Source organism: Chenopodium album, chromosome 12 (genome assembly GCF_948465745.1).
Source record: "Chenopodium album chromosome 12, dcCheAlbu1.1, whole genome shotgun sequence".
Classification (NCBI taxonomy): Eukaryota; Viridiplantae; Streptophyta; class Magnoliopsida; order Caryophyllales; family Amaranthaceae; genus Chenopodium; species Chenopodium album.
The window spans coordinates 15426593-15447778 of record NC_137845.1 but is presented as its reverse complement, the minus strand read 5'-3'; the positions used below and the strand labels follow the sequence as shown (position 1 = coordinate 15447778).

General features: G+C 34.5%; 1 protein-coding gene across 1 annotated transcript; it reads left to right on the top strand.

The window, feature by feature from the left end:
• The first annotated feature begins 1125 nt into the window (after positions 1-1125).
• LOC145572120 (uncharacterized) lies at positions 1126-9470 on the top strand. Its single transcript, XM_081631142.1, has 3 exons — positions 1126-1537; positions 8875-8996; positions 9082-9470. The coding sequence occupies exons 1-3, from the start codon at positions 1189-1191 to the stop codon at positions 9202-9204; spliced, it is 594 nt and encodes a 197-aa protein (XP_081487268.1). The 5' UTR covers positions 1126-1188; the 3' UTR covers positions 9205-9470.
• Positions 9471-21186: the final 11716 nt, after the last annotated feature.

The following is a 21186-nucleotide window of genomic DNA, read 5'->3' as shown; positions in this document are numbered from 1 at the left end:
GTTATTGCAACATTGTATCTTGTGAACCATTACATAACAATCCCTCCACAATGTACCTATACCTTTTTTTTTTTTTTTTTTTTTTTTTTTTTTTTTTTTTTTTTTTGAGGAAACAATGTATCTATACTTACCTTATTATTATGTGTTAAAAAAAAAAAATTCATCTCCTTTGTCCCATACGTTTTTCATAAAAATTAAAATTTTACTTCGTATACATTATTCTATTAGCTTTAATTGAACATCCAACAATATTAAGTTTCTAACAAAATGTAAAGTATATGCTTGAAAATTTCTAACATTGGATATTATTAGGGGAAAAAAGATATACATTAAGTTTTTAGTTGCTTAAGTCTTTGGGATGATACCCAAATCCCAATATTGAATCTCATCTACATATTTGTGTAATTAGACTATGAAAACTTAATAAATACTTTATAATAATTTAGCATCAAGACATGCTCATTAGTGGTACTTCGGGCATGTTCATTTCAGCTTAATTTCAGTTCAGTTCAATTCAGTTCAGCTCCAATTAGTTTAGTTCAGTTCAGCTCCAATCAGTTCAGTTCAGTGCATCTCCTAATTTCCTTCTCACATAAAATATTCATTTCAATTCAGTTCCAATCAGTTCAGTTCAGTTCAGCTCCAATAAGTAAACGTGAACATACCCTTCCTCAATCTTTGCATCACTTTCATGTATGCATTATTCACATACTTTATTTGACTTAGGGCCTGTTCTCATACGATTATTTTCAGTTCAGTTCAGTTCAAATAAGTTCAATTCAGCTCCTAATTTCCTTCTCGTATAAAATATTCATTTCAGTTCAGTTCAGCTCATTTCAGCTCATTTCAGTCAATGAGAACAGGCCCTTAGCTTTTTTTTACTATTATAAGCTGAATATATGTTATTGTGTAATGTATTATGGATTAGTTACATATACGGATATACCACGTCTATTTCCATAATTTAATTTTACTACTAGTAATAGATAATTAAAAATACAAATGGTCAAAATTATATCTCGATAAATTATTTGGCCTAGTGTAGAATAATAATGGTCAAAGTTATAGCTCGATAAATCCTTTTACCTAGAGTAGATGTAAATTAGGTTTAGTTGCCCTAGAACCCTCGCTAAAACCCTCAACCCCTCGTCTCCCTTCTTAGCAACACAACCTCCAAAAACCACAAAAATGGGGGGATCAAGAAGAAAATACAAAAAATCAAGAATTCATAAGGTTAAAGTAGGACTTCCAAAGAAGAACCCTAAAATCGTTAAACCAGCCTTCAATCTTCCCCCTAAACTTCGTGCTTTGATCGATCCATTAGGCACTAAATGGGACGAAAAGGGCAGTGTTATCAGCAATTACAAGCAATTTGGGGTTGTTTCTAACCCTAATCTTCTCAGTGTTCGTTCTCGTACTTCCCATATGATCGAGAGTGATTCTCTTCAGGTTCCTCCTCCTCGTCCTGATAATCCTGCTGATGCTAAAGTTGATGAATTTGAGCCTGTTGATTCAGGAAGTGACCTTGAAGAAGATGGTCAGTTCTTTAATTTTTCTGGGTTTTGCTTAATTTTTGTGGGTATTTCTTAATTTTTTGGGTTTGATTTTATTTATTAGTTGGAATTTTAGGCATAATTTTCAAAGCTAATTGTTGTATTGGTGGTTGAAAGTTGAAACTTATGTGTTTACTGTTCAATGATTATTGGTTTCTGTAAGGTTAGGTTTGGTGTGTAAATTTGTTGCTTCTTGTTGTTTGGTTTATTTGAGAAACAGGTATGAGAGGAGTTTAGTGTATATGAGGTGTTTGGCTCAAATTGTAAGTGTTATCATGTTATTCATGATTTGGCCTTTTCGAGCTTTTCGCCGGCTGGTTGTTTTCGGCAGTTTCACGGCGAGTCCTAGCCGGTAGAAAAATGTTCTGCTTATACAGTTTTCGTGGTTGGAGGGCCTGGGGGAGGAGGGTGTTTGTGGTGTAGAAATATGGATCCTTGGAATGCTTCTTGTGAGCATGAGGGAGGTCTTTGGTTGGGTTATAGTAGTGTTTCATTGTTGGAAGTGTTGATTGATTCAACTTGAGCCACATTAAACTATATTGAGGACGGTATTGATCACTAAGATGCTTTGTTGTCACTGAATCTACTTTAGACATTTAGTGGTAGTAATATTAGCAAGAGAAAGCAAGCAGATAAGACTTTTTTTTTTTTTTTTTTATGAGTTTGGTTCAAGAGCTACATGAAGTGTCTTATGGCTGAAATTTGATGACTTTAGGATTGATTAGGGATTCCATCTAATCATGAGCTTGTTAGAGTGATTTAAGAGATTGAGGGGAGGGAAGGGAGGGGGGGGGGGGGTTTGAGCAATCTGAGCATCTTGGTTCTTAATGTATGGAATTTATAATTAAATGGTATTGCACTTACTTGGACTGGCTTCCTATCCTTAAGATGATTGAGAATTTGGGATGTAAAGATGCTTCATCAACCAATGATCTGATGCTCTGTGTACTTGCCTCTTTTCGTACAATGTCTGTGAGAATGAAATGGTTGATCTACCTGATTTAAGGAAAACCTTATAGTCTTGTACAACAAAATGCAATGAATACTTGCATTTTTTTAATACTATCTGAAGAATGATGAATTATCATGATAGGGCCTGGGGGATGGCAAGTACTTCGAAGGAGATTCATATGCATCTAAACTAGCCTTTTGGCCCGTTCGATGCACGGGTTGTTACTTGGGTTAATTATTTTCATATATAGGTATGCTTTTTAAAAGTTGAAACTTTTGATACAATATACGAAGTAATTGTTTCATTGCTAAAACTTAAAAGAAAAAAAAGAGTCAAGAGTAGAACTGTGAAAGAAGACGAAGGAATTTGGTTAGGTATACTGTATATACATGAAGATTATGGGATATGAAATGATATATTAGTTTAAGTTATATTTTTAGTCTAGGGGATGAAAAGACAATTTTTATTATAATTCATATGTTTATGTAATGTGTACTAATTACGGTGGAAATGAAACACTTCATTTTCTTCCTTGAATTTGCAATTTGTAGAATGCATAAAGAATTAAACAAAAATATTAAGGGAGGTGACATGTAGCATATGGGGTAATGAGTGACTTGTAATGACATGTGTCATGTGAAAAATTTGTGGTTTGTGTTTTTTAATACTAAGTATAGATATCAAAACATTATATGGTCTATACACAATAAATACACTAGGAGAGACCTATGGATAATCTTTGAGATATTGTCATGTAGAGATCTCAAACAGCTTTTAGCCCTGTAAGCTGCCGCATGACAATGTACAAGGAGTTGATTCTATGTCCTTTCCGTTTCCATAAACATGATTCTTTTTGTTTCCCTTGAATTAAGGAGGCATACACTCCTGAGTCCAAACTTTTTTTTACTTCTTATGTTCTGTAACATTGTAGTAATATGTATTGCTAAAATTTTTGCTAGCAAGCAACATAAGTTGCTGCAACAAATGTAGACCATGTTATCCTTTTCAGTTGTTCTTAATTAGTCTTTTGCAAATTATTCCGTTTTCTGCTTTCCCACTACAAACTTTTAGAGTTCGTAAACATCCTTAGATGCTTATTATTTTTGTTTCCAGTCTCCTCTAATTTAAAGGTGGTAAAAATCTTTCTCTTAGGCCACAATCAATAGAGATTAGTCATGATTAGTCATCTGGCAATGACAAGTAAATTTGCTTTGCTGTTTCCTGCTGCACCTGATTCATTTGAAATAGGGATTGAAGTGTTCAGCTGTAAATTTGACATCTGGCTGAGTAGTCTCTTTTGCACATCAATGGCTTTATTATTGTATACATGATGTTGATCTGTACATAAAATTCTATGAGTGATTAGCTGAGCTAATCCTTACTTGACGACTGCTTAGCAGGTAGTAACATAGATATAGAAAAACATATATTGTTAAGAGCTTAGGAGCCTTATCTCTTGTTGCTTTTTATGCTACTATTTCTAGTTCAATTGACAGCTGTTTGGTGATGGCCATTTGTGGACTGTGTCAGACTAAGGCCACTATTAGTTGACCACCATGAGCCCTTACTCGATGCAATTTTGGACTTGCATCCCTGACATCTAACAAAACATGCACTAGGGCTGTTTGCCACTATTTTCAGGATAGGCTTGGTTGGATTTCCCTATGAAGTAGAATAAGTCAGCAGCTTTATAGGTGTCCGCCTGTTGAACGCTGTATGGAACACTATCTCGTGCTACCCGATTCAATTGATTGGTAATATTGAGTTGGAGACTTGGAGGTGTGAATTACTGCCTATTATGAATCATGTAATCTATACACACAAAGTCACAAACACATTCAGAGGGCTGATTCAATCAATCAATCAATCAATCAAAGCCTTAATCCCAAAAGTGGGGTCGGCTAACATGAACCAAATTTGATTATTCCGTGTAGTCATCAACATAAATCTTTCTCCTCCATCCCTTACGATCCAAAACTTCATCCTCACGTAAATCCATGCACTTCATATCCTTCCTCACTCCTTCCAACCAAGTCATCTTTGGTCTCCCTCTTCCTCGTTTAATCCCTCCATGGTCCCACTCTTCCACTCTTCGCACCGGTGCACCCTCGGGTCTCCGTCTTACATGTCCAAACCAACGCAAACGATTTTCCCTTAATTTATCTACAATGCCCGCCACACCTACTTTCTTGCGAATAACCTCATTTCTGATTCTATCTCTTAAAGTGTTTCCACACATCCACCTTAACATGCGCATTTCCGTAACCTCCATCTTTTTAATATGCTCTTTCTTAGAAGCCCAACATTCTGTACCATAGAGCAACACTGGTCTTATGGCAGTCCTGTAGAATTTTCCCTTCAACTTTAAGGGAATGCTGCGGTCGCATAACACTCCCGTGGCCGCTCTCCATTTAAGCCACCCTGACTTAATCCTGTGGGTCACGTCTTGATCAATGTCACCATTCTTCTGGATGATCGACCCTAGGTACTTAAAACATTCACTCATGGTCAAATCCTTTCCATCCAAACTCACCACTTCATTGCTTGTCCCCCTCTGAGTGCCAAAACGACATACCAAATATTCAGTCTTACTCCGACTTAGCTTAAACCCTCTAGATTCCAACCTTTGCCTCCATTGCTCCAACTTGACATTAACCCCATCCTTAGTCTCATCCACCAAAACGATATCATCTGCGAACAACATACACCATGGAACCTCATCTTGAATTGGTCTAGTTAATTCATCTAGAACCGTTGCAAAAAGAAAAGGGCTTAATGCAGACCCTTGATGCAATCCGATTGTAATAGGGAAATCTTTTGTCAACCCTCCGCATGTCCTCACATTTGTTGACACATCCCGATACATATCCTTAACTAGGTCTACATACCTTCGTGGGATACCTTTCTTCAACATTGCCCACCAAAGTATCTCTCTTGGCACCTTGTCATATGCCTTCTCTAAATCAATAAAGACCATATGAAGATCTTTCTTCTTTACCCTATAAAACTCCATCATTTGTCTTATCAAATGGATTGCCTCCATAGTAGATCTCCCAGGCATAAAACCAAATTGGTTATCTGAAATGCTTGTGCATGCCCTCAACCTTTGTTCAATCACCCTTTCCCACAACTTCATAGTATGGCTCATAAGCTTAATTCCTCGATAGTTAGAACAATCTTGAGCGTCTCCTTTGTTTTTATAAACCGGGACCAAGGTGCTCTTCCTCCAATCTTGTGGGATCCTTGTAGCCGTCCATATCTTGTTGAAAAGGTTTGTTAACCAATCAATACCAATCTTACCCAAACACCTCCACACCTCTATCGGTACCCCATCAGGGCCAACCGCCTTCTTAGGTTTCATCTTCCTCAGTGCAATCTCCACCTCTACTCTCCTAATCCTTCGCACATACTCCATGTTGATTTCTTCATCACTCATAGAGGTATCTCCTATCACAACTCCATTACTTCCATTAAATAATTCATCGAAGTACCCCTTCCACCTGTCCTTGATGCCCTCCTCTTGCACTAGGACCATTTGGTTCTTATCTTTGACACACTTCACCATGCCAATATCCTTCCTTGCCTCTTGTCTTCTCTTTGCCATCTTATAAATGATCCTTTCTCCCTCCTTGGAATCAAGCTTTTCATAAACCTCCTGATATGCCTTTTCTTTTGCTTGGCGAACAGCTGCCTTTGCCTTACTCTTAGCCTCCTTATACGCTGCAAAGGTTTCATCACTCCTACATTTTCCTAAGGCTTGATAGCATTCTCTTTTTTGCTTAATTACTGCTTTCACCTCTTCATTCCACCACGAAGTATCTCTCTGTACCGAAGTTCTTCCCCTTACTTCCCCTAAGACCTCTTTGGCCACTCTTAGGAAACAGTTCTTCATTCGTAACCAAGTCATGTCCGGATCCACCTCTCCATCCCAATCCGCTTCTTCAATTACCTTTTCTGTAAAAACCTTAGCTTTTGCATCCCTTAGGGTCCACCATCTTATCCTTGGTTCTTCTTGTCTAACTTTTTTCTTCGCCTTCTCTTTCAGACGAATAGTCATTACCAATAGCCGGTGTTGGGTGACCACACTCTCCCCTGGGATAACCTTACAGTTTATGCAACTTTGTCTATCTATGCTCCTTGTGAGCAGGAAGTCTATTTGAGTTGCATTTGCTCCATTCCGAAAAGTTATCAAGTGTGAATCCCTCTTCTTAAACCAAGTATTAGCCAAAATTAAATCATATGATTGGGCAAAATCCATAATAGCTTCACCACCGGCGTCCCTCTGCCCATACCCAAAGCCTCCATGGACACTCTCATAGCCATCTCGGCTCGCCCCAACGTGCCCATTTAGATCCCCTCCAATATATAACTTCTCTGAGTGGTGGACACCCTGCACCACCTCGTCTAGGTCCTCCCAAAATTGTCGTTTCTCTTCTGCATCTAAACCCACTTGGGGAGCATAAGCACTGATAACATTCACAATCTCCTTGCCACATAGCAACTTCAGCCTTATCAACCTATCGTTCTTCCGATAGACCTCGATCACCTCTTTTGCCAACCTCTCATCGAGAACCACACCAACTCCGTTCCTAGCTCCACCATTCCTTGTTCTGTGGCTCGTTTCTTGCCCAACATACCATACCTTATACCCCAAAACCAAGCCTCGAGCTCCTTCTCCTGTCCATCTTGTCTCTTGGAGGCACATGATGTTCACGCGTCGTCTTTTCATTACTTCTACCAATTCTGCTGATTTTCCCGTAAGAGACCCCACATTCCAAGAACCAATCCGCAAACTAAATTCTTTTCTCCCACGCTCCCTCCTGATCCCAACTCCAAGCCCTTGATTATTTGACACCACAATTGGGCAATATGGCGCGTCGCTTCTGGGCGACGACCTAGCAACCCTTACATACTTATCACTGCACCCGGGTCTGGGAAGTGCAGCGCGTCGCTCAGTAGGGAACGCCCCAATGGCACGCCCTTGCTCATTTGACACCACACTCGGGCAATGTGGCGCGTCGCTTCTGGGCGACGACCTAGCAACCCTTGCATACTTATCACTACACCCGGGTCTAGGAAGTGCAGCGCGTCGCTGAGTAGGGAACGCCCCCACGAAAATATCTGTTTGGCTCATGTCATGGGATGTGACGAAGTTTTATACTGGCTGTCACTGGCCTACCGTAACCCTCCTCCTTTATCCAGGCTTGGGACTGGCAGCGGGAAACCCACTGGCGGAGTGATAATTGCTTATGCTGAGTGATTTGAAGTTCAGTGGCCTGTTGGACTATGCTTTCTTTAGTTTTAGACTTTTACCAAATTTATAAAAGAAAATTCAGAAAATTAGGAGAGCAAGTAAAGCAATTCATGTAATTTATTAAAAAAAATAATTGTAATTCTGTTTTAGCTGAACTTAATATTGCAGAAACCACATATGTTTCATTCTTTATTATTTTAGGCTGTATTTAACAGGTTTAATCAAGATTCGAGATCAATGTAGATTGGGCAGTACGGGTTCGGGTTAGATTGCTTTTAGGACTATATTCCGATGAGATTAGTTTGGGTTTAGGACTTTAGGCAATCATATTACAATAATTTCTCCTTTCCCTTAAAATTGCAACAAATTGGCTAACATGTTTGCCAACTCACTGCTTTGGTTAAATTTTTTGAAAGTTGATATATTGAATATATACCTTCAAACTAGTCCATAACATTTTACCTCATTTGCATCAAAAAAATAAATGAACAAAATTAAAAATAAAAAAAATAAAAAAATCGTTTCCATTATAGAATCAATAACTAATAATGTAAAAGTCAATTTATATAATAATATAAAGGAAACAGATGAAGTATATCATTAAGTTTAAGTGGAATAAATTGGTTGCTTCAAGTCAAGGTTGGGTCTTGATGGATCTACAATTGCTTGTAGCCTTTGGGATGCTGAATGATAAGGGCACCCTGTTTCAGCACTGAAATGATTGTTTTAAATCTTATCCTTTTTACTTTTTTAGGCAACTGTATATGCATGATGCATAGACACTGCTGTGGTATTTTTAATTTTTTTTCTGAATGCCTGGTGTTTATGGGATCATAGTATTATATTTGTAATTACCGGAAGCCTACCCTACAAGTCTACTACCTCCTTCCCTCCTGTTGACTGATAACAAGTAACTGGATTTAACTTTGTTTCCCTCTATAATCCTGATGTTTTATGTCGTCCTTTAATACTAGTTTCCATTGAACGCAAGTCTGCTAAACACTGGGCAAGCATGTTATTTGCAGAGTGTATTCTATTTGCAGTATTATTGATTTGTGGTTGAGAAAATCACTCACCATCAGCACATAATGTAGTACAATCTTTATTGTATATAGATTTGAAATCAGCGCTTGGGAAGAAAAGAAGAGATGGTAAAAAAGTACCATCACAGCCATTGACGACTATGCAGCGTGCTCATCTTCTTCCTTTAATTGAGAAGTATGGAGATGATTATGAGGTATGCATGTGTGCTTGCTTTTGTACCATTTCTAGTGCTGCCATCCATTCTTCTCTGTTCTCACAAACTTGTTTTTCTGTGACAGAGGATGTTTAGGGATACAAAGCTGAATAGCATGCAGCATTCAATTGCCACACTGAAGAATTTGTGCCAAAGATATTATCAGTGGAAAGACACAAATCCATTGATAACGGGCAAGCTTGCTTGAAATATTTTAGGTAGATGGAAGCACCCTGAGCCCCTGACTCAATGTTCCAAGTTCATGCATTGTATGATGAGATTATATTAGAGGGTAGAGGATCAAATGTTTTTGTTTTCTTTTTCTTTACTCCCTACAGTTATATCAATTTTAATGACCGCAAAGAAATTGTTCTAGTGTTACGCGTGATATCTGGCATTTTTGAGTCTTGGTGGATGCTGGTTCTGTCATCATGTTTTATGCAAACCATATTTGGCTACCATTCTTGGTTTCCATCCCTTGGTCTTGATTTTGAGATTTTATGTGTTGTACTTAAATCAGTTTTACGAATTTTCTGTAAAAATTGGAGACTTCTATCAGTCTAACTCATGTTGAATTTCTAGGATATGATGTATGTATGAGTACATTTTTCAGTAATGCATACGAATCAAGTTTGCGACTATATACCCACACGGCCACACCGACTTGTCTTTTCATTTCATTTTTTTTTTCGCAGCACCCGTGTATTAAAAACCAAAACTAGTTCCCTGGTAATTGTGATTTCAACCCAAACCATATAGCTCTCTTACTTATTGGTTAAATATTCTTGTGTTTTACTTTCTAATCCCTAAATGCCTTAAGGTGGGTTTAATTCATTCATCCAGATGCAATAATAGAGTTTTGCATGCAACCATTAATGGTGCATATAAACACTAACTGGATTCCCTTAAACGGTACTGTATAAGTTGCGAATTTATAAAAATATGAGCCGATTGGTATTATAAATGTTTATTTATTTTCGTATTTAACTTTTTAGTTTCTTATACTTTTAATGTTTTCCATGAATTATGTCCTAACCATCTATGACCACAAGAACAAGGTCGAGGTATTTCTTAAAAGAATTTGAAAAAAACAACTTATTAAATGTAGTTGTTGGTTCCTCCGAAGGCCATTGTGTGTCAAGTGTATAAAAAGGTTTCTCAAGTTTTGCCTTGAATTGAAATTGGGTAGTTTGTACGGAGTTGTTCGGATTGCAATAGTTAACAAAATTTCGAATAGGTTCAAATGAATCACATAGAATTCATCCTTATGAGTACAACAAATGCTAGATTGTTTCGTAAAAACTGTTGTATATTTTGTATTTCCGTCAATATGTTTAGAAAGATATAATACAATGCAAGATCTATTTAATGATTTTGATGAAGAACCTTTGTTTGATTTAATTTTCTATGTAAATGTCAATTTTGATTTACTTTGTATCGTAGATGTCATATGACTAATTTATTACAGTAATGAATTCGATTGTCTTTCCAAGGGAAAAAAAAAACTTACAACACTTATTTTTTTGTTTGTTTTCTAATTTGTGCTTATGAAATTTGGGTCACGCTTAACCCATGGCCAATATAATATTGCATATGATCAAACTCTCTCTCTCTCTCTCTCTCTCTCATAAAAAACAGATCAAACTCTCCTTTAGCACAAAGCTATGTTGTCTAGAATGTGTAAAGTTTTATTAGTATTTTTAGACATTGCTTTTAAAATTAGATAAATAAATCTTGTTCCTGTGATTGAGATTTGGACCTAGTTGATGTAAGCCAGTTTCATTGAAAATACTACTACAAAAGTACAAAGTATTAAAAACAATTATGCTTAAGAGCAACCAAGTAAAGTTTGGTAGAGTTTGATGAACTGTGGAGCTGGACTGGCTAAATCTGTGAGAGGTGCCGGCGGCTTAGTAGGGTCCTTCTTCTTACCTTTAAAAAAAAATGCTTAAGAGCGAGTTTTTTAAAATATATACTTCCTCTGTTTTTTTTTAGTTGACGCCTCTTTATTAGCACGCTTGCCAACGGATGTTTTTAACGATTAATATCTCTAATTATCAACATTGTAAAATTATAAAAAGTGGATATTAAAAAATTATACATTGAAACGATTCAAACAAGATCCTACATAAATATCTTTTATCGAATCTATAAACCACAAAAACGAGTCAAAGCATGTTCTGTGAATAGTGTATTTTATTTTACAGTGCATCATTTCACTTTTATGTTTGGCGATAAGTTTAACCATTAATATTTATATGATTCTAATAAGATCTCACTTAATTAAATTTGTCTTACCTATCAATCACTAAAGATAAGCAAATAATATATATGTGAGTGGTAGCACATGTCAAACTGTTCAACTAAATTTGATACTCCGTACTTGATTGTCCCTTCGTCTATTCTCTAAACTTGACGATGTAACTTTCTAATTATTTTACACTAATTTTTAATTCAAATACATATTATTATAATAATAATTAAGTGGGGTCAATTAACCCTAGGACAATTAATAATTCATGACAATAAAACAAAAGGTCATCCATCAAATGTGCACCTAAAGCAAATTCTTGATGCTTGACAAACACAATATAAAAGGGCCATAGGCCAAGGAATTATGCTTGTCAAACAAGGTATAAATCCCATTGCCTAAATGAAATTTCGAAGAAGAATATAAACTTCTACTAATAATACGGAGTATTCTATAGTCGAATATTCAAATTCTTGAGGTGCAAAACATGACGTTATGGTTGTTAGTTTGTTACTCCATATTGAGTAGTATTGTTTCACAAGAAAATTTACAATAAATTAAAATTTTCTAAAAGTGGACTAAAATTCTTTAGTGCTTTGTAATATTCTACAAAGATTCGTCGTTTACTCATAATTTGATGTTGTATTGTACTTTGTAATTTATATTTATATAGCCTCCACTAGTCCACTCCACATAAATTGGTACGATGAAAACAAAAATACATAAATAATTGATACATAAATAAATAGACAAAAACTAAACCCCAAAAATAAGAAACAAACCGACCAACAGCCTAAAAAGACTTATATTATCAATCGTTTTGTACTATAGAGTAGTTGTAGTAAATTACAAGTAGTAATCAATTTCATATGATCTCATCCGTGACGCAATTTCATCAATAATTAAGGCTAGTTCATATTTACTGAGCTGAATTGAACTGAATTGATTGGTGCTGAACTGAACTGAACTGAATAGAGTTTAAATGAATAGTTTATGATAAAAGGAAATTATGTGTTGAACTGAACTGAACAGAACTGATTGGAGCTGAACTGAACTGAAATTAAGCTGAAGTGAACATGTCCTTAGTGTGTGATACGGTTAATGTCTCGAGTTTCTAGTTAGTACTTTAATAATTTAATTTGATAATTATATTTAATTGTTTGTATAGCTAGTGTGTGGTTTGGGCAGTTTGGATTTTTTTTTTTTTTTTTTAACCTCATATGCATTTTTTTTTTCTTATCTTCTGAAAAAATAAATTATATATCCTCTAATTTACTTAATAAATTAAATTTTCTAACCTCTAATTTACGTCATCTAGGGCAGCTAACGCGCGCGATGCGTATGCCATAGCTAGTCATGTCTGAAAACTCTTTTGGTTTGGCCTTATATTACAAATTTGGTTATTGGTATAGAAAAATTATATAAACCAGTATATTTAAAGATATAAATGTTCATGCACTATTATTAAGAGTTAAGAAAAAATAATAATTATCATTAATGAGGACACATAAATAATAAATATTATTTAAATGGTATAATGGTTAAACAATACAAGTATTCATTAAAAAATTTGTACATATTAATGAGGGTATATATGTAAATATATATTTTGAAGGATATAATTGACATCACACTATTCATAAGAGTAATATTTAACTTTTTTTAAGGTAGGGAAATGAAGAAATATTTAATGTTATGTGAAAAAATATAAAACATTAATAAAAGTTGGTTGAGATGGTAAATGTATGACCTTTATGTGGTGGAAATTATGGGTTCAAATCTAGCTCAACCTTTTAATATATAATATTGATTTCCATTTTTTTTCCCATGTAAATAAACAATCACTCATTATTAATAAGCGCTTTTATAATTTTATGGATATTAGTTAGTGAAAAATTTAAGAAATGGCGTTAAATATTTGGATCAAATGAAACATTATTGTCCTTTGTGACTCTTTTACAAAATACCATAAAAAAGGGTTAATGCTTTATTTTTATATGGAGACACTAAAACATAAAGTAAATATGAATTTTTGGAAATATTTGTGCAAGAATGTTTAATTGGACATCATTGTAGTTAAACTTTGGATTATTTTATTGACCAAGCACATTTTATATACAAGTATGTTTTTAGAGATTAAATTAATCTATACTCTATACTTAGGGCATGTTCACATTTACTAAACTGAACTGAACTGATTGGAGTTGAACTGAACTAAACTAAACTGATTGGAGCTGAACTGAACTGAACTGAGCTGAAATGAATATTTTATGAGAGAAGGAAATTAGGAGCTGAACTGAACTAAACAGAACTGAACTGAAATTAAGCTGAAGTGAACAAACCCTTAGTATATAAAAACACAAACCAAAAATACATACTAAGCCACATGTCACCATAATTTGTCACTCATATGCCACATGTCACCTCCCTTAATATGTTTTTAAAATAAAATAAATAATGTTTAAGTCTTTATGCATTTTAAGACATGCAACTTTAAGAGAGAAAATGAAGTGTTTCGTTTCCAACATAATAAATTAAAGTTAAACTAATTAGTGCACATTACAATAACATAGTCTCTTCAACTTCTAAACTTAAAATATAACTTAATCCAATATGTCATTTCATACCTCGCAATATCTATTTATATATACCTAACTAAATTCTAAAATAACACCAATGCATATATCACAAATATATAACAAATTTCAAGAAAAATAACCTAATTAACAACCCGTATATCAAACGGGCCAAAAGGCTAGTTATGTATACATTGTGGCCTTGTGGGTTTACAATTGGAGTTTATAAGTCAAGTTTTAAAAAGATTCACTGCATCTTGCTTAGAGTTAAACTGTAATCGGAAAATTCATGTAAGACTTAGCTTCTTAATAGCACAAGAGGTTTTTATTTATTTATTTATTAAGACGAAATGGCACAATAGGTTTAGTTGAAAGCAATCCATTGGTAAATGTGAGATGGGTTACTATTAATAAGTCAATGGATGATAGTAGGGCAAATAATGAGAAATTGAGAACACTATAAAGACATCATATCGCTTGTATGACACATATATATGGGGTTCAAATGACAAATAATATTCTATACCCGATATAAGACAAGAGTTTAGCATTTGGGAAGATAGTTAGAGATTATAATAACTTGTGCATGGAAATAATAGAATCATCCACATATTAGTATATTACTATTACTCTCACATTAATTTGGAGAGCTTTTTGTTAATTATGTAATTTTATCTCTACTTCCTTTGTTTTATTTTCAATTTCTTTATTTTAGGTCAATAGTTTTTTCTACACTGACTTTTAAGAGTGCCTACAATAAATTAAAGTTTTTACACTACATATTATCCTTAGTTTTTCAAGTAATAATTAGTTGTATACTTGTATTATCCTTTGTACTTGAGTTAATATGATGCATTCTCTAATTTCAATGACTAAATATCTATCCTCTCAACTTACACAAATTTTTATACGTATCTGGTCATATGATGTGGTCAACCATAATAGGGGGTACTTCGTTGTGTTATAGGGGCTGATGAGTGCGTGTTTAGGGGTTACTTTGTTAGTGTTACAAGGGTTACTCCATAGCGTTATAAGGGTTTTATAGTCAGTGTTACAGGGATTACTTGATTAATAATTTAGAGGTCACTTTGTTATTTTATAAGCAGTCATATAGTGTGATCAGCCACACAAGAGATGCTGCTCAACTTACTACTTATGCTCTAAAGTTAACAACCTCCCTCCATAACTTTTTATTTGATTGGTTATCGTTTGAATGAATTATTTTCCGTAGGTGTGTTCGGTATTATTGCTAGATTATTTCATCCACATTGACCACATGTATTTTGTTCACTCTTTATTACACATCATTTTCATTCTCCCATTTACACTAATTTAATTTTTGCCAAACTATGTTACTGTCTAGTGCACGTAGTAGGGAAGGGGCAATTATTACACGTAATATTTCACACAACAACAACAACAACAACAATAATAATAATATTTTTATTATTATTATGACAATAATAATTATAATAATACGTTCGTTAATTATTAGTTGTAACTTTAAAGTATTATTTGAAAGATTTTTATAAAATATTTCAAAGTTGTAACTATTAATTATCGAAGGTAGTAAGTAAATATTACCTGATCCTTTTGAAATTATTTTTCCTTTTTGGGTAAGTTTTGTATGTGGCTAGCCACACGGTGTGGCCACATTGATTTATAAGAATAATTCTTATTTATATTCTTCCTCCGTTTCTTTTTAGATGACATGTTTCTTTAGTCACGTTTGCCAATGCATGATTTCAACCGTTATTATCTTTAATTATCGATAAGTAAAAATTATAAAAAAAATTGATATTTTGAAAGATAAATTGTCAAAAATAATACAAACTTTGAACAATCTGCCAAAAATAAGTCAAACTTTTAGTTATTTTTTAATAATACAAACTTTGAGGGATATCCGCTTTAAATAAGTTAAAACCGATTAGTTGCATCATGAGCAGGTTAACAAGTTTTATGGAACACGTGACATTGTATTATTTTTTTAAAACTATTAAACAACTTTATAAAATAAATAAAAAAAAAAATTAACCGGCTAAATAAGTTATATGTAAAATAACTTGTTTAAAGCGGATATCCCTCAAAGTTTGTATTATTTAGAAATAATTAAAAGATTGACTTGTTTTTAGCGATCACTCAAAGTTTGTATTATTTTTGACAATTTTTCCTATTTTGAAAATATGTACCGTGACGAATCTAACAGGAGTCCACATGATTAATTTTTCATTACGTATAAATCACAAAACATGGTCAAAGGGAAGTGTGTGTGAATAGTGCTAAAGTCAAAACGTGTCAACTAATAAAAAACGGAGGTAATATATGATTAAATACTATTTATTCAACCTCATTTTGTCCATTAAAGTAACTTCAATTCATTATATGAGTAATATCAACTACGAGTAATTTAGAAATAAGTATCCTTATTTGTTCATTTGAGTAACCCCTATTTTTTTTGTTTTAAAAATTAAAAGAATTATTCCACTTATGTAAAAAAGTAACCCTTTAATTTATGTTTTTTCATTTAAGTAATCCACATACGACAAGATAACCTCATTTACTCATTACCATAACCCCCTATTACTTACTTTGTATTTAATTGTCTTATATGTACGTGCAGTGACTACACCATGTGGCTAGCCATATATAAGAATTTGTTTTTTTTTCTTTTTTTTTTTTTTTTTTTACAATTTTCTGCATTATTATGTATCTCGTCAATTTTTATTTTTATCTTTTCGATGAAAAAAATATTACCACTTTTACTCTTTTAGATGATGAATGATGATTACAAATTGTGAAAGTATTGTGTAGAACGGACTCATATGAGTCCAGTCATACAAACAGAAAAAAAAAATCTTAATTGTAAGAAATTAGATAATAATGGTCAGATATTAAGTTATAAATATCATATATTAGATTAAAAGTGTCATAAATTAAATAATAATGGTCAGATATTAAGTCATATAATTATCAGATATTAGATTATAAGTGTCAGATATTAGATTTTAATTGTCAGAAATTAGATTACAATAGTCAGATATTAGATTATAATTATCATATATTAGATTTTAATTGTCAGAAATTAGATTATAATTATCAGACATTAGATTAAAAATGTCAAAAATTAGATTATAATAGTCAGATATTAGTTTATAAGTATCAGATAGTGTCGTTGTTGTTGCTACTATTGTTCTCTTCGTCTTCCATTGTTTGTTTTTCATTTCAAACAGTTTCACTAGGGAATAAGAACGAATAGATGGTGGGCGGGGAAAAGGAGGGAACAGTGCTTTAATTTTGTGTATCCATCAATGTTTTGAACAATCATAAACACGGAGAGGGAAGGGGTGGGGTCGCCGGCGTCGAGAAATGGGTGGGGGAGAGTTGCCGGCGCCGGGGGATGGGAAGGGGAGGGTAGTCGCCTGTCGCCGACAAGTGGCTAGGTAGTGGCAACGGCAGTGGGTGAAGAATGGGTGTGTGCAATATACACCGGACTCACGTGAAACGGTCTCACGCAAAACTTTCTCTTAAAAATTAGCAGATAAGAAAGCTTTTTTGGGTTATTATTCCATAAATCTGTAAGACATCCCACATTCCCACTAAACCAAAATTATATTTAATGTTTTAATATGTTTTTCGCATTATTAATTTATTATACGGAGTATCATCTTTTCTTGAGTACTTTTCTTCTAAAATGCTCTCCAAATAATCTCATCAATAAGTTAGATTTGTAAATCACATATTTAAAAAAATTAATATGATTTTTAAAATCAAAACTTTAACTATTTTGCATAATTGACATAGTTCACATTCCATTGCTTTAAGTTTGACGCGAGCAGTAGTAAAGACATTCGCAATCGTAGATAGAGTTGATGAAAAACCCTATAAACTCATATGAATGCAAATCATCTTCTCAATTATTATTAGAACCCTAAAAATAAAGCTCTTATCCGATCCATAGATGAGAATCAAAATCCTAAAAAACTGGGAAAGACCCACAAATAGAGAGAACAAAACAAAGCAAAGAACTAATGAAAATAAGAGGGGAAAAAGGGTTTAAATAGTGTTTTTTTTGGAAATTTTGTTAACAACTACCAATCAGAGCATGTTTTTTGAAAACAACTACTTATTAAATTTTTTTTTTTTAAAGAACTACCACAAAGTTGTAAAAAATTTAAGTAGCACTACCACTCTAACAATTTTGGCTAGAATCTCCGACATTTGGGTCTCACTTTTTACCACTTTTAACCTTTATGAAGGGTAATTTAGTCAATTTAGATGATTATTTTATGAGATAAAGGTAAAAAATGGAACCTATATGCCGAATATTCTAGTTGGAATTATTAGAGTGGTAGTGCTACTTAAACTTTTTAACACTTTGTGGTAGTTCTTTTAAAAAAAAAATTAATAGGTCGTTGTTTTCAAAACACGCGCTTTAATTGGTAGTTCTTGACAAAATTTCCTTTATTTTAAGAAATTAGACTATTTTCGATCTAAAAAACAAATAAAATCAAAACCCTAATAGAGGATAGAGAAAAGAGAAGAGAAAAAAGAAGAGAGGAGGTAATTAATTGTCTGTTCGATATATCTTGAGGTTTTGGTTTTAAACTTTTAAAGACACAAATGAGAGAATCGTGTGTGTGTGTGTGTGTGTGTGATTTTTATTTTTTTTACTGCATATTATTATTATTATTATATCTTAAAAACAAAAGCCATACAACCTACAATAAATTAGTGGGAAGTCGAGATACAATCTGGGCTCCCAGTCCTCTAGTTATAACAAAGCCTACCTTAGTGAAGATATGAGCTGCCGCACGAGCCCCCATGTCTTACGTCGTCGAGAACCTCTGAACCCGCTTCAGCAACGCAACAGCCTCCTTCTCTAATTCCCCAAGTGAAGAAAAGGAGAAGGGAATGAAATTAAACCATATCCATTCGCCCGACAACGAGCTTCATACTTAACCCGCTTCCGATGAGCCGCATCAGCTACAACCCGTCCAGGAACAAAGTCAGATAGCCCTGTCTGTATTAGAGGAGAAGACCTTGTGAAGTCGACTCATACATCACGACCACGATCCCAAGAATAAAGTAACACATTGGCAGGTCTGAGAGCCCCGTCATTCCCTCCAGACAATCCTATGTCAACCTCTTTTCTTGCTGAAATCCCAGATCTGTAGCAAATATCAACAGGGGTATCTCGAATAACATTATACCAATATTTAATACCCACAATACCAGCACACGACACCATGTGGTCGCCGAAAATATCCCTAGTAAAAACCCGAGAACAAGCAGAGCACGACGTCGAGACAGAGAACAATGGAACACCCATCCGGTAGCACAGCACACATCGGTATATCTTTGCGTTCATCATCTGACCCAACCCAGAAATAGGGACAGCTCGAAGCCAAGTAGAGGTGTGAACTCCTTGCTGCGATTCCACAATGCTGATTGACAAGGAGAAAAAGTGAAGGTGGATTCTGCACATGCGGTAACCTTTGTGAAATATATGTCTGCCAATTTCTTCATGAGTTTAGGGGCAGCGACCTCACTAGGATTACTCAAAATGTCAGACTCAACCATTCCATTATACAGAAGCAACGTACCCACGAAGGCTCGACCAAGGCCAACAACGGCAACATGCCGTAGAAGCTTTGTCTGCAACCCAGCAGACTGTAATCGAGAGGCAAGAAAGACATAATGACGAACATCACCTGTAGAATAAAAACCAAGTCCGCCAAACGCAAATGGTAAGGTGGCAAGTCGCCACTACCAATTGCCAAACCCAGGCCCCGAAGCAATAACGATACGATCCAAGGAAGATCGAAGAGCCTCGTCGAAAGTGCGCTAAGCCACCTCAAAAGTACTGGGAAGACAAGTACGCAAAGCAAAGTAAAGTTTAGAAACTCCGGCACATGCCCTAAGCAACAACAACTCACACTGGGGATCATCGAGCTTAGCAACCCTATCCATTAGAGCAATGGTCTTGGTCACCCTCTACATCACAAGGTCACCTCCAAAACCGGGATCGGAACTAGCCGGACCACCAAGCAACTTAACACAATGTGAACGTCGAGCAATATTAGGCGAAAAGACACCCACAAGCCTGCTTCGAGGGTCCACTGAAGGCCAGAAAACTTTAGTCTTTTCCACATTGAGATGTAACCCAAAACGAGGCCCTTCCTCCATGATCAACACCTGAACCTTCCCCACCACCAAAGTGTCACCAATAATAGTGCCGTCATCCAAATACCACACCTGAAGACATAAGTCAAAAGCATATCTGATTTTACAAATCAGGGGCTGTAATACCAAAGCAAAAAGTAGAGGACCAAGGGGATTACCCTGCTGCACTCCCTGACACGACCATAAGGATTAGTCCCCATAATACAATCTGGCTGGATTAGAATAGCATAATTCAACCCATCGCGAAATGCCCGGACAACCACGACGAACTTCATGCAACGTGACCGTACGATCAACAAGATTGAAGGCATTTTTAAAATCCACCAACAACACAGAAAGACCAACATCAGAACTATGGTCCTCAATCAACCGATTCACAACATGAAGAATTGCCTCACCACCTAAAGAAACCCCAACACCAAATTGAAGACCATCAAAGTAACTTCCTAAAGACCGGCCAACCATAACAACACCCACCTTCGAAACCAAACGCCGCCAAATAGTACCCACAGTTATAGGACGAATACCACTACCAGGCTTGACAAGTGGTGTAATACCCCGTATTTTCATACGTATTTTCTAATTAATTAATTAGGAATTATTTTATAAAAAGGGTATTTTAAATAAATTTATTATTTGGAGCTAAAATGATATTTGAATTTTGGCGCCAGAAGTATTTTGAAATCTAATTGTTATTTTGGATAAAATTTATTATCCATTTATCTTATTTTAAAAACCGGATTATTTATATATTTCGGATATTTTAATTAAAGAAAATTATATTTTAGTAATTATATTAAATGGCCAAAAATTCCCATTTATTTAGCTAGGAAATTCAGATTTTCTATGTATAGAAAATCTGATTTTCTTAGTTTTTTATTGGTGAATAATTGGTATTTAATTAATTAATTATTTAATTAATTATTCTATATTATTTACACAATTATTTTTATTCCTTAAACCGAGCAAAAATCTTCCTAAATACTACTAAGGGAATCCGAAAATCTGAGCTATGGAAAGTTCAAGATTTTCGGCCCTCTTGTATTATTTTGGGGGAAATTATTTTGATAAATTGTATTTTTAATTATCTCCCAAAAATCTATTATTTTCCTTAATTCTATTTTTCCATCTTCTTAATATTTGATCATCATATTTTCTTACCTATTATTCCTCTTGATTA